At 38.5% G+C, this 17,100-nt stretch overlaps 1 protein-coding gene across 6 annotated transcripts in view; it reads right to left on the bottom strand.

The window, feature by feature from the left end:
* Nucleotides 1-723: 723 nt before the first annotated feature.
* LOC148302714 (CLIP-associating protein-like) overlaps nt 724-17,100 on the bottom strand; it is an 82,357-nt gene continuing 65,980 nt past the window's right edge. For all 6 annotated transcript variants that reach the window (XM_088271153.1, XM_088271154.1, XM_088271149.1 and 3 more), the window contains 10 exons: nt 14,745-14,832; nt 13,824-13,946; nt 12,000-12,105; nt 8,527-8,637; nt 8,070-8,155; nt 5,510-5,651; nt 3,940-4,117; nt 2,810-3,016; nt 1,672-1,806; nt 724-887 (listed from right to left, as the gene is read on the bottom strand). In XM_088271153.1, coding sequence (XP_088127279.1) covers nt 813-887; nt 1,672-1,806; nt 2,810-3,016; nt 3,940-4,117; nt 5,510-5,651; nt 8,070-8,155; nt 8,527-8,637; nt 12,000-12,105; nt 13,824-13,946; nt 14,745-14,832 — 1,251 coding nt within the window. In that variant the 3' untranslated portion in view covers nt 724-812. The remainder of the gene's footprint in view (nt 888-1,671; nt 1,807-2,809; nt 3,017-3,939; nt 4,118-5,509; nt 5,652-8,069; nt 8,156-8,526; nt 8,638-11,999; nt 12,106-13,823; nt 13,947-14,744; nt 14,833-17,100) is intronic.

Here is a 17,100-nt window from a genome sequence, read left to right on the forward strand (position 1 = left end):
CAAAATTATAATTACTATCAATCAGTGTCGGGTTGTCGTCTCTCGAGTCACGGACTCTGAGTCAATATTTCTGGGTTCGACCCCACCCTACTACAACTTGATGCCCATTTTTAATAACGAGCCCTTTAGGCTTACGAAAATAGTATTAAATTAAAAAATTTGCGTAATTTACTTATTTATTTAACATTACCCTGGACTAGCGGAGGACTTGTCACCTTGTCTTAACACAGTTAACAATCAAGACAACACTGCGTCAATGCGATGCAGTGCCTTATGCACCATTGGGTTCGGATTAGGATAAGAAAAACCGTACAAATACTAAAAATGAATGTCAATATTATCGCTGTATACTTATTTGCAGAAATTTATACATATTGAATATTTCTCCAAATATACGATATATTAGCTCAATTAGGTTTAACTACTGCACGACAGTACAGAGATCACTAGAAAAGTATTTGACAGAACGTTTTCAGCAGTATTACATTTAAAATTAGGTCAGTTAAAAAGAGTTGTCACATTTGCACATTAAGCATACGGCATTCCCGATTCGCTCCTGTTATCCGCGTTAATCTATTACAAACAATTGTCACAAATGTTTAGCGCATCATTGACATATATATACCTTCCCGCACGAAAACATTTCTCTCACTCGTCACATTTGAGTTTGAATCTGTCGCGAACTGGTTAAGTCGTGTGTGTTGTTACTGCGGTTACGTGTGATGCTTTTTTAATATGGTTTTTTCAAGCGACGTGTTGAAAGCGATATGCGTGCGGCTGCGGCGTGGTCGCCCCCTGTACGGTCGCCGGCGCTACACCTTGGTTTCGCCGTGCCGCGGCGTCTTTTGCGGAGTCAGCTGTTCGCCTCTCTCCTTGCGCAGGTAGACCTGGAATTTGAAACGCAACGTCAACGCAAGTCCATGGTTTTTGAAAGAGAGGAAGATGTAACAGAACTAGCTAATTGGGTGTTTGTGATGTATTTTTCACATTTATCTTCCCTATCCTTGTCCACCTCTGTAGCGCAGCGGTAAGCGCGTTTGGCTACCGTGCTGGAGGTCCCGGGTTCGATTCCCAGGGGGGTCAAAATAAATATGGCCGATTTTCACTCTCATATTTATTTAATATCACCCTGGACTGGTACAAGAAGCGCAGAGCTGTCTTCATGCAAGTAACGATCAGGATAACACTGCGTCGCTACGATGCAGTGCCCTATGCACCATTGGGTACGGACAAGGGTTAGAAGAAGAAGAAGATCCTTACAAAGATTTTACAGCAAATCTTGGTCACAACTATCGGTAGGCAGAGAGAATAGAACGCCACACCACTCTGCCTTTGCAAACATTCTTCGCCTCTTCCACGTTCATGCATCTCCTCATACATACCCGCCGATTGTTACGACTCCTAACCTGACCACTTTCAAGTATTTGGCATACCTGATCGCGTCATGTTTTTCTCGGTCTTCCTCTGCTCCTTTTTCCAGTTACATTTGCCTCATAAATTTGTTTTACCGTTCTTTCCTCACTCATTCGTTCTACATGTCCAAACCATCTCAACACACCTTTCTTAATTTTATCGATAATGCTGTTAATGAATAAAAATATCCCTTTAATTTGGAGTTAGCAAGATGTTCAAGCAATATCTCCGCTGTGACGTAGAGTCTTTCATCGTTACCTGGAGGAGTCGGATCTTGGATGCAGTGAGCTGCTGCAGATGAGGCTTCATGCGCTCCTCGCCAGTGGCGAGCTGCAGTTGCACCATGCAGAACACGGCGGCCTTGCGCACCGAGCTGTTCTCGTGGTCGGCCAGCTGGGGTAGCAATCCAACAGATGTATTCAAGTGTAGAGAGTGATAATTCAATAATAAGTGGATTTAATTTCAAATTCAGCAAACAATTTTGAAGTGAAAAATTATTCAGAGTGGTGGTCAATGATTTGGAGTGAAAATTATTTTGAATGAACAATGGCTTTAAGTCAAGAGTTTATATAAGTAAATGATGATTCGTAGTGAAAAAATATTCTGAGTGAACAAACAATGATTTTGAGTGAAAAATTATTTAAAATGAAAAAATCATAAGAGTGAACATGATTCGGAGTGAAAAATTATTCAGAGTGAACAATAATTCCAAGTCGAAAATTATTCAGAGTAAACAATAATTCCGAGTCGAGAATTATTCATAGTGGGCAATAAACTCAAGTCAAAAATTAATCAGTGAACATAATTTTAATTGAAAAATTATTGGAGTAAATAAAGCATATAATTCTAAAATTAGTTAGAGTAAACAATGATTCATAGTCAAAAATTATTCAGAGTGAACTATGATTCCAAGTCAACAATTATTACGAGTTAACAATGATTCGGGGTCAAAGATTATTCTGAGTAAACAATGATTCGCAGTCAAAAATTATACAGAACGAATAAAGATTACAAGTCAAAGATTAATCAGACTGAACATGATTTGGACTGAAAAATTATTGAAGGCTAAAATATTTCAAACAGAAAGATGATTTTGAGTTCAAAATTATTGAGAGTGATAAATGATTGCAAGTCAAAAATTATTCAAAGTGCACAATAATTTGGCGTTAAAAATTATTCAGAGTGAACAATAATTTGGAGTTCAAAATTATTCAGAGTGAACAATAATTTGGAGTTCAAAATTATTCAGAGTGAACAATAATTTAAAGTCAAAAATTATTCAGAGTGAACAATAATTTGGAGTAAAAAATTATTTAGAGTGAACAATGATTCCAAGTAATTAAAAATTCAGAGCGAGCATGATTCAGAAAGAAGGATTAAGCATGATGGGTCTCACGTTGGCGACGCCCGGCATGAGCGCGGCGAGGTGGTCGTCGGAGATGTCCTGCGGGCGCGCGCGCGCCAGCTCCGTGGCCAGCTTGAGCGCGCACAGGTTGTGCGGGAACTCCCGCGTGCTGATGATGGGCCGCAGGAACACCACCGTCTTGTCGGCCGGCAGCGCCTTGGCCAGCGCCGGCATGCCCCCCTCGATCACCCGCGTCACCTGCTCGACAAGCAAACACGCATGAGCACATTGTCCGCTATGTTGAACAATATCACATTGGATATGTTCCATCTGTTCCATGTGTCCGAAGGAGTTTTCCGAAGCGGGATTCTTCTACACATTTAACAAGAGTCTTCTTGCTTACTTTTTAATTTGTTTTTTTATTGTATATGCCTTAAATGTTAGTTTGTAATGTATATATTAATTATTGAATAAATTTAATTGAATTGTCGCAGCCCCGGCTCTAATTACGGTATCAACTTACCAACCCTCAATAATTTATACAGGGTGGCGCAAAATTAATCATCCCTATCAGAGGATGTTATAATTTTGGCAAATAGCATCGTGCGGCAATCATATTCGACATTTGTGAATTAGACAGCTGCAGTTACTTACAGGAAGGCAAGATGATCACTCTTGCGCTTCAGAGACCAGTGCAGGGTGATATTATATAAAAATTAGAGTGTAAAATCACTTATATTTATTTTCACCCCCCCTGGGAATTGAACCCGGGACCTCCAGCACGGTAGCCAAACGCGCTAACCATTACACCACGGAGGCGGACAAATGTGAATGTTACATGTACGTAAAATGATCACTTGACCAAGCCTAAGACGGTCGTGAGTCCTGCAAATGCCCAGACTTTCATATTCTTCTACATCTATGTTGAGACGTTAAAAAATGATTATATATATTGATTTTTTTTTAAAACATGCCCTTTTTAAAAAATAATCTTCATAATAGGGTTAAAATAAATAGATGAAAATGCAACATATTGAGTGTGTCCTACTCATACTTGTTCACAAATCTGGATCACTGAAACCAGCCTATGAAGGTCTTAAGCCTCGTAAATGGCCAGATTTCCATATTTTACATCATCTATGTTGGGATGTGAAAAAAATAAGATAAAAACGCAGTGGTACCTCCTTGGTCTGCACGCTGTACTTGTCCATGAGCTTGAGGAGTATCAGGTCGAAGTAGTCGAGCCACGTGCTCCTCATCTCCGCGCGCCGGCACAGCTGCACCAGCACCCGGATGGCCCCGGCCACCGACGTCTCCTCGGGGCAGTCCATCAGCGCGAGGATCGCCCGCATTATGCTCCTGCAGACGCGACCGGAGACGATCAAACAACCAAATGGGGGGCAAGTCCAAACAAAGTGGTATGGACAATCGCAGACGGTAATTTTATTTTTCATTTAAAGAGATTACATAAATTAAAAGTTGTCCTGTTCAAAAATACAAAACAGAAGAGATAAAAAATATGCTACTACTACTACTACCATCACACTGTTTCCCCGTAGGGGTAGGCAGAAAGGATGGAACGCCACACTCTTCTGTCCTGACATACACTCTTAGCCTCCTTCACATCTATACATTTAGTCATACATGCCCTCCGATTAAGCAAACTTTTGATGCTAAAAAATATGAATTTGTATAATTTATTTTTTTTAAAGAGAAATAATATAATAAGGGTTATGCGCCCAATGGTGCATAGGGCACTGCATCGTATAGAAGCAGTGTTATCTTGATCTTTTAATACACAAAGCAAAGGTGATCAGCCTTGCGCTTCAGGTACCAATACAGGGTCATATTAAATATTAGACTGAAAAATCACAAATCGCACACTCATTTCAACAACGTCATATATCAAAAATCGTAAATTTTCAGTTGTGCATGTTTTCGGAATGCCCAAATGTACTATATCCCAGCAAAAGCGGCATATTTTAAACTTAATATTTACCCGCTACAGAGCAAAGAGTGTTGTTTTTGCATTTTGAAGAAAAGGTATTGTTGAATTATTTTATTAAATATACTAAATATTTTTCAAATGGAGAAAAAACCTTCAGGTTTTACCTAAAAGGATCTGTTGCATAATAAAAAGTTCAATTAGTGGCTTGATATTTATTTTTAATACATTTTATTATATTCTTAAACTCTATAAATTACCTCCTGAAAAATCAAGTTTTTTGATATATGACGTTGTTGAAAGGAGTGAGAGAAATATTTATTCTGACCCTCTTGGGAATCAAACCCGGGACCTCCAGCATGGTAGCCTAGCGTGCTTACCACTACACTATGGAAGCAAACAATTATAACTTATATAATAATAAAACCCTTACCGCACCCCAATGGTGCATAGGGCAGTGCTTCATATAAACGCAGTGTTATCTCGATCGTTTACACATGAAGGAAAGGTGATCAGCCCTCCACTTCAGGTACCAGTCCAGTGTAATATTGAATAAATATTAGAGTGAAAAAATCACTTATATTTATTAAACCCCCCTGGGAATCGAACCCGGGACCTCCAGAACGGTAGCCGAGCATGCTGACCATTACACTACGGAGGCAAACTTATAATAAATAAAATTAAAAAAGGGTTGATGACTGTAGAGCTGCCGCTCAAGTGATGGTCGAAGTCAGGGGGACCCGACATGACACGCACAGAAGAAGAAGATTCAGCTAAACAGATGGCTGGATGGATTCCGGGATTACCTGAAGTGCTCCTGCGGCTTCCGGCAGTCTCCGTACTTGAGCACCTCGTGCATGGAGTGCATGATGGTCATCCGCGTGTTCTCATCGTCGGAGGACTTGAGCGTGCCAAACTTGTCCAAGACTTGCTGCTCCGTCAGCCCGTCTGCAGAGCAGTAATAATAATAATAATAAAATTTTGGATAATTCTTAATACACAAAATAAATAATACAATAAAGAAATATAATAAATATTATATCATTCATAAGTATGAATAATAAACAAGGGTGTAAGTCCCTCTCCAAGCACAAGAGCTTAGTCTCTTAGTTACTAGTATTAACCTGTTAACCGGGCAACACATATAAATATGTCAAACGTAAACACTATCAGATACGGGTAGGACATATGAATACGTTCTGTACATATCGCTCTCTCCTTTCAACAACGTCATATATCAAAAATTGACAATTTTCAGTTTTGCATGTTTTCGGAATGCCCAGAAAATGTATTATATCCCATCTGATATGGGTAGGACATATCGCTCACTCCTTTCAAGAACGTCATAAATCAAAATACTTGATTTTTCAGGAGAACGATTTTAAAGTTTAAAAATATAACACAATGTATTAAAAATAAACATTAAGCCACTTATTGAACTTTTTACTGTGCAACAGATCTTTTTAGGTAAAACCTGAAGATTTTTTCCACATTTGAAAAATATTTAATTTATTTATAAAAATAATTAAACAATACATTTTCTTCAAAATGCAAAAACAACATTTTCTGCCCTATAGCGGGTAAATATTATGTTAAAAATATGCCTCTTTTGCTGGGATAAAGTACATTTTCTGGGCATTCCGAAAACATGCACAACTGAAAATTGTCGTTTTTTGATTTATGACGTTCTTGAAAGGAGTGAGCGATATGAATACATCCTGTAGATATCGCTCACCTTTCAACAACGTCATACATCAAAAATTGTCAATTTTCAGTTTCACATGTTTTCCGAATGCCCAGAAAATGTAATATAACCCAGCAAAAGTGACATATTTTTAACTTAATAATATTTACCCGCTACAGGGCAGAAAGTGATGTTTTGCATTTCGAAGAAAAGGTATCATTTAATTATTTTATTAAATATACTAATATTTTTCAAATGGAGAAAAAACATTCAGGTTTTACCTAAAAAGATCTGTTGCACAGTAAAAAGTTCAATAAGTGGCTTGATATTTATTTTTAATACATTTCATTATATTTTTAAACTTTAAAAACGAACTCCTGAAAAATCAAGTTTATTGATATATGACGTTGTTGAAAGGAGTTAGCGATATATGTTGCGCCCTGGAAAGGGCGGGATCTATATTTTCCAACAACAAAGGTAATTAGTCATCCACACATGTCTCCACATGAATTCTCTTCTATTTGTTTGAAATTTTGCATTTTCCTTTGTAATTCATGTATACATAATTTAATTAATTTTAATTTAAAACCCTTATCCGCACCCCAATGGTGCATAGGGCACTGCTTCATATAAACGCAGTGTTATCTCGATCGTTTACACATGAAGGAAGGGTGATCAGCCCTCCGCTTCAGGTACCGGTCCATGGTAATATTGAATAAATATGTATTACAGTGAAAAAATCACTTATATTTATTTTACCCCCTTGGGAATCGAGCCCGGGACCTAGAGAACGGTAGCCGAGCGTGCTGACCATTACACTACGGAGGCGGACGTATACATACATAATATGTATGTATAAACAACAAAAAAAATATATTTCAGTCTTTTCATTTATTTTAAATAAAATATATGACATACTAACACGTCCCAGTGATAGGGTTCGCGCCCATTGTATGTTTCATAATTAAAAAAGTAAACTCCACGGTTAACAGGTTAATTTGCCTTAGCTGATTCTTCTGATGATTATTCCGTTAACCGGATCCACGCGGCTCGCATAACCGTATGTGTTTTAATAAAACATGCCCCATACGCGGCTGACATAACCGTATGTGTTTTTACTTTGCTCCAAGTTTCCAACCTCAGTTCAACTTGGAGGGATTTTTTCACGGTGTGGAACTTTGGATAAAATAATACGTCAATCCTTGGCCTTATGACATCTGTTGAAATATCTGACTAATAATTTGTAACATCACAAGGATAAATAAAATAACAGATCCCTGATTTTTCTTGCGGTCGGTAATTAGTCCGCGCCATAATCACGCCCTATATCTGTCTCACTCTCGACGCTACGCATAGCCAGTGGGTAAGAGTGAGACACGATGCGTGCTTTGATTTATTTATGTTAGGATCTAATTTGTTTATATTACGATATATTTCAAGAATAATGTGACACAAGTGTATTATAGAGTACCAAAAAGGCACAATGAATCCCATTGAACGTTTTTGTTTGGGAAAATAAATTGTTTCTTAACTAAATACATGATAAAAGTAATCATTTTAAAAACGGCGAAATACCGCCGCGTACGGGCGTCTCTCAGGAACAAAGTTGACGCGGTTAAAAGGTTAAGGGATTCTTCCAACATACGTTGGGATGTCAAAAAAAATACAACAAAAAAACATACCCTTAGTGATAAGGTATCCGTCCTTGTCAAACTCGTGTGTTCTCACTCTATCCTTTGATCTCTCCCTTTCTTCACTGGACCCATCCCTAAAAAAAAAAAAACACGTAACATTTATCAAATGGCACTTTCTTCCCCATTCTCGTTTACGATAAGTACACACAATGCTGAGATAAGTAATAATAATAATAAATTCCTTACCGCACCCCAATGGTGCATAGGGCACAGCTTCATATAAACGCAGTGTTATCTCGATCGATTACACATGAAGGAAAGGTGATCAGCCCTCCGCTTCAGGTACCAGTCCAGTGTAATATTGAATAAATATAAGAGTGAAAAAATCACTTATATTTATTAAACCCCCCTGGGAATCGAACCCGGGACCTCCTGAACGGTAGGCGAGCATGCTGACCATTACACTACGGAGGCGGACTATTACACTACGGAGATAAGTACGTACCGGTAATAGTGCATCAGGTTGGCGGTGTTCTGGGGAGTCGGCGACGAGTCTTTAGTGCTTCCGGCTTCGGAGCTCTCCGCTGATATCGGTTTGCTGTCGCACATGTCCAGGCTGGAATGAGACACGTTTTATATCAACACTTTATTTACTGGCAATTTTTTTTAACGACTTACCGCAACACACACTGTTGTCTGGCAGTTTTTTCATCAACCCCGACCCTAATTACACTCAGACAGTCTGCCGCCTGACCCTCAGTATACTAATCACAAGTAGCCGCAACACCCAATTCCCATCTGTACAATGTTTGCAGGCGTCTCTCGCGCTCTACCTAAAGTAAGCAAATAGAACGCTCGCAAGCGTCTCCCGCTCTCTACCAACAGTATGGAAAAGGACCCTAATTATACTCTGGCAGTCTGCCGCCCGACCCTCAGTATACTAATCACAAGTAGCCGCAACACCCAATTCCCATCTGTACAATGTTTGCAGGCGTCTCTCGCGCTCTACCTAAAGTAAGCAAATAGAACGCTTGCAAGCGTCTCCCGCCCTCTACCAACAGTATGGAAAAGGACCCTAATTATACTCTGGCAGTCTGCTGCCCGACCCACAGTATACTAATCACAAGTAGCCGCAACACCCAATTCCCATCTGTACAATGTTTGCAGGCGTCTCTTGCGCTCTACCTTAAGTAAGCAAATAGAACGCTTGCAAGCGTCTCCCGCCCTCTACCAACAGTATGGAAAAGGACCCTAATTATACTCTGGCAGTCTGCTGCCCGACCCACAGTATACTAATCACAAGTAGCCGCAACACCCAATTCCCATCTGTACAATGTTTGCAGGCGTCTCTTGCGCTCTACCTTAAGTAAGCAAATAGAACGCTTGCAAGCGTCTCCCGCCCTCTACCAACAGTATGGAAAAGGACCCTAATTATACTCTGGCAGTCTGCTGCCCGACCCACAGTATACTAATCACAAGTAGCCGCAACACCCAATTCCCATCTGTACAATGTTTGCAGGCGTCTCTTGCGCTCTACCTTAAGTAAGCAAATAGAACGCTTGCAAGCGTCTCCCGCCCTCTACCAACAGTATGGAAAAGGACCCTAATTATACTCTGGCAGTCTGCTGCCCGACCCACAGTATACTAATCACAAGTAGCCGCAACACCCAATTCCCATCTGTACAATGTTTGCAGGCGTCTCTTGCGCTCTACCTTAAGTAAGCAAATAGAACGCTTGCAAGCGTCTCCCGCCCTCTACCAACAGTATGGAAAAGGACCCTAATTATACTCTGGCAGTCTGCTGCCCGACCCACAGTATACTAATCACAAGTAGCCGCAACACCCAATTCCCATCTGTACAATGTTTGCAGGCGTTTCTTGCGCTCTACCTAAAGTAATCGAATAGAACGCTTATAGGCGTCCCCTGCTCTCTACCAACAGTATGTAAACGACGCTTTTAAGTGTTTCCCAAAAAAATCAAGCAAATATGCAAAAAAATGCACATTTCAGCAAAAATAAGGATAGCCTGGAATGACTGAATGTTACGATTGGTAGCCTGGAGGGGAAGAAAGGGAGATGAAGGTTCCCAAATGTTGGACCGATCGAGTCAAGTGGTTGGAGGGCTACGTGCAGCGCAGTCAAGGGATAACTGGAGAAGAGTCATTGCTTCTACAAGGGTTACAACCCTCAGTAATGAGGAATAAGACGGAGAAGAGATTAATATTGAAATATTAACTAACTAACTAACTAACCATCACGCCGCTTCTCCGCAGGGGTAGGCAGAGAGAATCGAACGCCAAACCACTCGGTCTTTGCAAACATTCTTTGCCTCTTCTACATTCATGCATCTCCTCATACATACCCGACGATTATTACGACTCCTGACCCGGCCGCTTTCAAGTATTTGACATACCTGATTGTGCCAAGTTTTCCTCAGTCGTCCTCTGCTTCTTTTTCCAACTACATTCGCCCCATAAATTTGTTTAACCGTTCTTTCTTCACTCATACGCTCCACATGTCCAAACCATCTCAACACACCTTTCTTAATTTTATCGATAATGCTTATCTCAGCCTTACATTCTTTACTTATTTCATCATTCGAACATCTATCAAACATCGTTTTGCCACACATTCGTCTGAGCGATCGCATTTCGACTGCATTCCAGTCTGCTTTCATCCTTCTTTTGCCAACTCCATGCTTCGCTTCCATACATAAGGGTAATATTGAAATATTTATATATGAATAATAATATTGAAATATTTATCCCTAAATATTTGCATACTTTGTAAAATGAGTTTTGCAAATATTGTAAATATTTTCAATATTGCTTTTAAGTTTTATTTTTTGACATCTCATCAAAGACGAAGAAGAATACGGAAGTCTGGGCATTTACGGGGCTGACGACCGTCATAATTGTGGCGTGTTGCCGTTGTAATGTGGCATGTTGCCGTTGCAATGTTGCAAGTTTTGATGTGTTCTTTCGTCGGGGTCTACCAATATGGTAACAAGTGTGTGTGCCAGAGTAGGATATTTAAATGAAATGCTTGCTTATAGTTTGTTTATTGATATAAAATTCTTACACGATTTGATAACGATTTGATATTAACTTATTATAATTTGTCTAATGGATTATTGAACTTTGAATGAAATATGAAGCTAAAATATACGTTCTTTAGTCACCAAGTGATAGCAGACGATTCTCGCCCCCGCGCTCCGGTTGGCTGCTTTTGTTGAATCTGCTCAGTGTTGTCAACCTGACAGTAGCGGTATAATTCAGTGTTGTCAACCTGACAACACCAAATGGCGTAACCGGACGCCTACAGGTTGGTTTAAGTGATCACTTTACACACGTGTAACATTCACCAATTCTACCCATTATTGACAGCCACACTACTCAAATTCTCGGAAGTTCTGTATATATGAACCAATTTAGAAACCTTGAATCACTAGAACTTAACTAGAGACATCTCAGCTGCCCAAACTTAAAACACAGTAAGCGACATTTGCGATCACTTTACACTTTCTTTCTTTACACTGTCTTTTGTTAATTGGTAATTGGTATATTAATATGTAATTTAAGTTTTTTTTTTAAATGTCAATTTGTAATTTATGTTTTTTAAATGTTCAAGTACTATCTACCCTCTGATTGCAAACGGCTATAAATGGTATCAAACGTTTTGATCAATATCACTAGTCCGTCTTTGGTCGGTTGGAAGATATTGCTTTTTAGCAATAACCCCGCCAATGTACTTTTTATTTTCTGTACAATGAAGTTTAAATAAATAAATAAATAAATAAATTTGTTTTGTAGTACGTTTTTTTTGCATTTTTGGACTAAGTAGAATCTACTTGGACAGGAATGGAATAGTTTAGACAGCCGATCTATTGGTGAGATGTAAAGAAGCTTTTAATTAAGCAGAAACTCTTATATTAGTATGTGAACATCTTATATCAGTAAATAAATTGCTTTTAAGTACCTATGGTGGCCATTGATCCCGTTGAGCGGTCGGTTGTTAGCAGCGTCAGACATCTGGCTTATTCCAGAATCCTTAGAGGCCGAATCCCCGACAACTTCTGTCATGCCTTCAAACAAAAAAATACAAATTTTATTACGGTATTTGGAAAATAAATAATGATTTACCTTTCCTGGAGTATGGGTGTAAATGAACATCCGTGCGAATTTTTCTCAAAGGAGTATGGACGTTGGTGAGGCAGATTTAGCATGATCACCATGAAGCATGATTAGCATGATTAGCATGAAGGATGAAAGTAGACTGAATGCAGTCGAAATGCGATCTCTCAGAAGAATGTGCGACAAAACGATGTATGATAGATGTGCGAATAATGAAATAAGGAAGGAATGCAAAGCTGAGATAAGCATTATTGATAAAATTAAGAAAGGTGTGTTGAGATGGTTTGGACATGTGGAACGAATGAGTGAGGAAAGAACGGTAAAACAAACGGCGAATGTTAGTGGGAAAAGAAGCAGAGGAAGACCGAGAAAAACATGGCACGATCAGGTATGCCAAATACTTGAAAGTGGTCAGGTTAGGAGTCGTAACAATCGGCGGGTATGTATGAGGAGATGCATGAACGTGGAAGAGGTGAAGAATGTTTACAAGGACAGAGTGGTGTGGCACTCTATTCTCTCTGCTTACCCCTGCGGGGAAGCGGCGTGATGGTTAGTTAGTTAGTTAGTTAAGTATTTCAAATACTCGGGCACGGTTAGATCATGAGTGGGCATAATCGGCGGGTATGTATGAAGAGAAGCATGAGTGTGAAGATTGTTTGCAAAGACATATTGGTGTAGCATTCTGTTATCTCTGCCTAGTGGCGTGATTTAGTTAGTTATATTATTTAATGATTCGGCATTAACTTTGTGGAATGACATGATTATTTTATTAAAATTAAACACTTGAATAATTCACTTAATCGAGTTTTATTTTATTTACAATAATTAATAATATACTGTTTCAAAATCCCCCTCCTCCCCTCCCCTCCTTTCCATGTTCGCTCCATAGGTGGAGCATATGGCCAACACGAGTCGTCTCTAAGTCACTCTGTCACGCGCCATCTCCTTGGCTTCCTCCCAGGTCAGTCCGGCGTCTCGAAGTTCCGCTGAGTATACTCGGTGAATGGTCGTCAGCGGCCTTCCGGGGCGCCGGAATCCTCGGGGTTGGAAGAAGAGACACGAGGGGTTGATGCCCTCAGGTGGCATTCTAAGGACATGTCCCAACCATGTCCACCTTCTTCTCTTCAGGACTTCCAGTATGAGGGGCTGTTGAGTTCTTCTCCTCACATCGTCATTCCTGACGAAGTCATACCACTTTATACCCAGTATTCGCCTCAGGCATCTATTTTCAAAACTACGTTTCAAAATACGTCACCATTATTATCAATGTTTCCTTTTACAAAAAATGTTGTTCCTTAACCCCCCTACCTATATTTATTGACCTATATATACACCTAAATATATTTTTATTCGTTAGTTTTAATTTGTACCAGAAGATGAAAACAATTGTCGTTTTCGAAACTAGTAGTAAATAAAATAAAACTTGATTAAGTGGATTATTCAAGTGTTTAATTTTAATAAAATTTATTTAGTTAGTTTTTTCAATTGACAAGGCGCCTAGAAGCGTGGGTAGGCCTCAGACAAGATGGTCCGATGGCATTAGGAAAGTAACGGGCCTGCACTGGAAGAGAGTCGCGTCCAACAGAGAACTGTGCAAGTCCAAGAGGGAGGCCTTTGTTCACTACTGGCCACAAGAAGGCTGAAGTAAGTAAGTAGTAAGTAAGGTTACCATGCGACTGAAGATGTGTGTAGTTCTGTATCTCGGCCGTGGTTCGTCTCAAGCTTCTGTACACATCTTCGGAGCACGCTGTCGGAGACCCGCCGTGAGGAATGGACGGACTGTCTCCGCCGGCTGGAAAAATATTCATCATATATCAAAGTTGTCTTCTACTCGAGGCAGAGCGTCTATCGTTTTTATACAAAAAAAAGAGGTATTTCGAATAATACTCTTGGTATGAACGCCAAAATTGACCCTTTTTTTGAACTAGTGGAGCGTTCGGATTATACAGTACAGAGAATCTGTAGGGTATTTTTTAAAAAAAAAAAAACAAAAAGAAATATCAAATGTGTACTAAACTTTTTTAAGGAAATCAAATATTTTCTTCTTCTTCTTCTACTAACCCTTATCTGCACCCAATGGTGCATAGGGCACTGCATTGTATAAATTCAGTGTTGTCTTGATCATGTACACATTTTTAATGTATACGATTTAAAAAAAATTATAGTTTGTTGTGTATTTATTAATTGAAATAAATAAATTGAATTGTGAATTTTGAAAATGAAGGAAAGGTGATAAGCCCTCCGCTTCAGCTACCAGTCAAGGGTAATATTGAATAAATATTAGACTGACAGTGAAAAAATCACTTATATTTATTTGACGTTCCGGCAGGGAATTGAACCCGGGACCTTTAATATGGTAGCCGTACTATATAACTTAATCCAATAATATACATTGATATATCATCCGTAGGGAAAATAATCCAGAGAGAGAAAATGTAATAAAAAATTATCAAAAATATTTATTGTAAATTTGTAGTATTTTTAAGGCTGATCAGAAATGGAACAGGATCTTCCTCGCAGTGGGGGGGGGATAACCAAAAGGACCCGCTAGAGTTCCTCTAGAGAGAGAAGAAGAAGAGGGTGCACTTACACGAACTGGTCCTCCTGACGTGAGACTGCACAATACTGGAAGCAGCCGCCTGCAAATCTGCCGGCAGTTCAGACAGCATTGATGTCATCTGTAAATGAAAATATAAACAACGTTTTTAGTGTGTCCAAATACTTGCTCACAAAATCTGGATTATCTCCAATTACAGGAGTTATATTCATATTATTTTTTGACATCTCATCAAAGATGAAGAAGAATATACAAATATTCTAGTGATTCAAGAATCATGTTTCAAAATAGGTTCATATATACAGAACTTCCAAGAATTTGAGTAGTGTGGTTGTCAATAATGGGTAGAATTGGTAAATGTTACACGTGTGTAAAATGATCACTTAAACCAGCCTGTGATGGTTGTCATCTCTGTAAATGCCCAGACTTCCATATTCTTCTTCATCTTTGATGAGATGTCAAAAAATAATATGAAAATATAAACATTTTCCGTGTTAAAAGCATTGTCAACTTTGTGGTAGGGTAATATAACACGCTCCTTATCATTCATCCTTCACTTTGTGTAATACCACTTACCCTTTTTTAAGTGGTATAACACAATGTGAACGACGAATGATAAGCAGAGTGTTATACATATACATATTCATTTATAAATTCATAAAGCCCTAGACATCCACGTATCTTTCTCATGAATAGCCCTAGACTTCCACATTTCCTTCTCACAATAACCCTAGACTTCTGCATCCCCTTATATCACTAATAGCCCCTAGACTTCCAAATCCCCTTTTCACAAATAGCCCTAGACTTCCACAGGTGCAATAATATGGTTGTGTGGCGCGTGCCTCGCGCAATTGCGAACAGAGCACCACGTGTGACGTCACCACGCCTTCAAAAGTAGTGACGACGCAAGGTAGATCCTCTTTCGTCCCAAGCCCCCGGAGCGACCTGGCCTACCTTCAGTTGCCCATTTACCGCGCCTCATCGTGACAAAAATTGGTAACATTTAAAAAAAAAATTGTTAATATAAAAAAAAACCTAAACCTTGTTTTACTAGAGTAAAACCTGTATATCTTAAGTTATTTGTAAATAATAAATCTTTTATGAAAATAAACGCGAATCTTTCAAGTGATAGATTTATATTATCCACTGACACTTCGTGATGGAATTGCATTTTTAATTTATTATTAGATTAAAACCAATATTTTTAGCTTTTTTTTAGCTTTGGAAATAAATAGATTAAAAAATTGTCACAATAAAGACATTAAATGATCAAGTAACACACATTCATTCTCCCTTACTTTACCCATTAGAAAAGAAACAATAGATGCCTTAATATCTTGTCGATAAGAAATGACTGCCGGGAAATTTACATTTCAGAGAACTTCGGACTCCCCCCGGACAACCACAGCGTAGTGGAGGGAGCCGTCAACCAGCATTTCCTGATACTTCGTTACATAATTTAAATTCATTTACAAAAAATGCAAATCTATTATAACTTTATATAAAATCGTGCTTTTAATACAAAAAACCTTTATAAAAAATATTTTTAATATACAATACTTAAATTCACTCAAATTAAATTAATTTCTCAATAAAATTATATCAAATCATGATTATCAACTCCTGCCTTCTTTTATATATAACATAACAATTTGTATAGCCTCTCACCAGCCTGATGATGTCGGTAACGACGAAACCCGGTCGCTGGTCAAATAAAAAAAGTGGAAAAGCTAAAAATATTGGTTTTAATCTAATAATATATTAAAAATGCAATTCCATCACGAAGTGTCAGTGGATAATATAAATCTATTAAAAAACAGTACGATTGGGTAAACACGCTTCCACAGATGCTCATATTTTTCCATTTAGACTCAGCAAATTGACGTTTTACTTTAATATATTTTTTTTTTCTATCATTACCATTTTCATATCATAATCCACATCTGTATAAGGGCCCTTGTGGTAGTGTAATATAAATTATCCAAAATAATTATTATTGTTATTATTCCCTTCTCACGGATTATTCGAACCCGGGCAGCATTAAATAAAAACTATATTGGCCCAGCCGTTAAAACAAGTTTTGCTCAAAAAACTTTTTCATTCCTTGCGCCAAAAATGTTTAATTTGCTGCCCGAAACCATTAAGATTTCCAGGAGTGATCAGGTCTTTAAGAACAGTGTCCGTCGATGGTTGCTTAGCATTGGAAGGGACAAGGTAGAAAGTGAATTAATTAAAGTCCAGGTGTAATTATCTTATTGAAGAACCTTTTAACTGTAAATTATTTTTGTATCTCCTGTATGTTTATAATCTAATAATTTTAAAAAAATATTATTAAAAAATAAAAAAAATAATATAAAAATTGTATTAACATGTTAGTATTCGGCTCAAC

Source organism: Brachycentrus maculatus, unplaced genomic scaffold (assembly GCF_059751285.1).
Source record: "Brachycentrus maculatus isolate JH-2025_06_01 unplaced genomic scaffold, ASM5975128v1 h1tg000420l, whole genome shotgun sequence".
Lineage (NCBI taxonomy): Eukaryota > Metazoa > Arthropoda > Insecta > Trichoptera > Brachycentridae > Brachycentrus > Brachycentrus maculatus.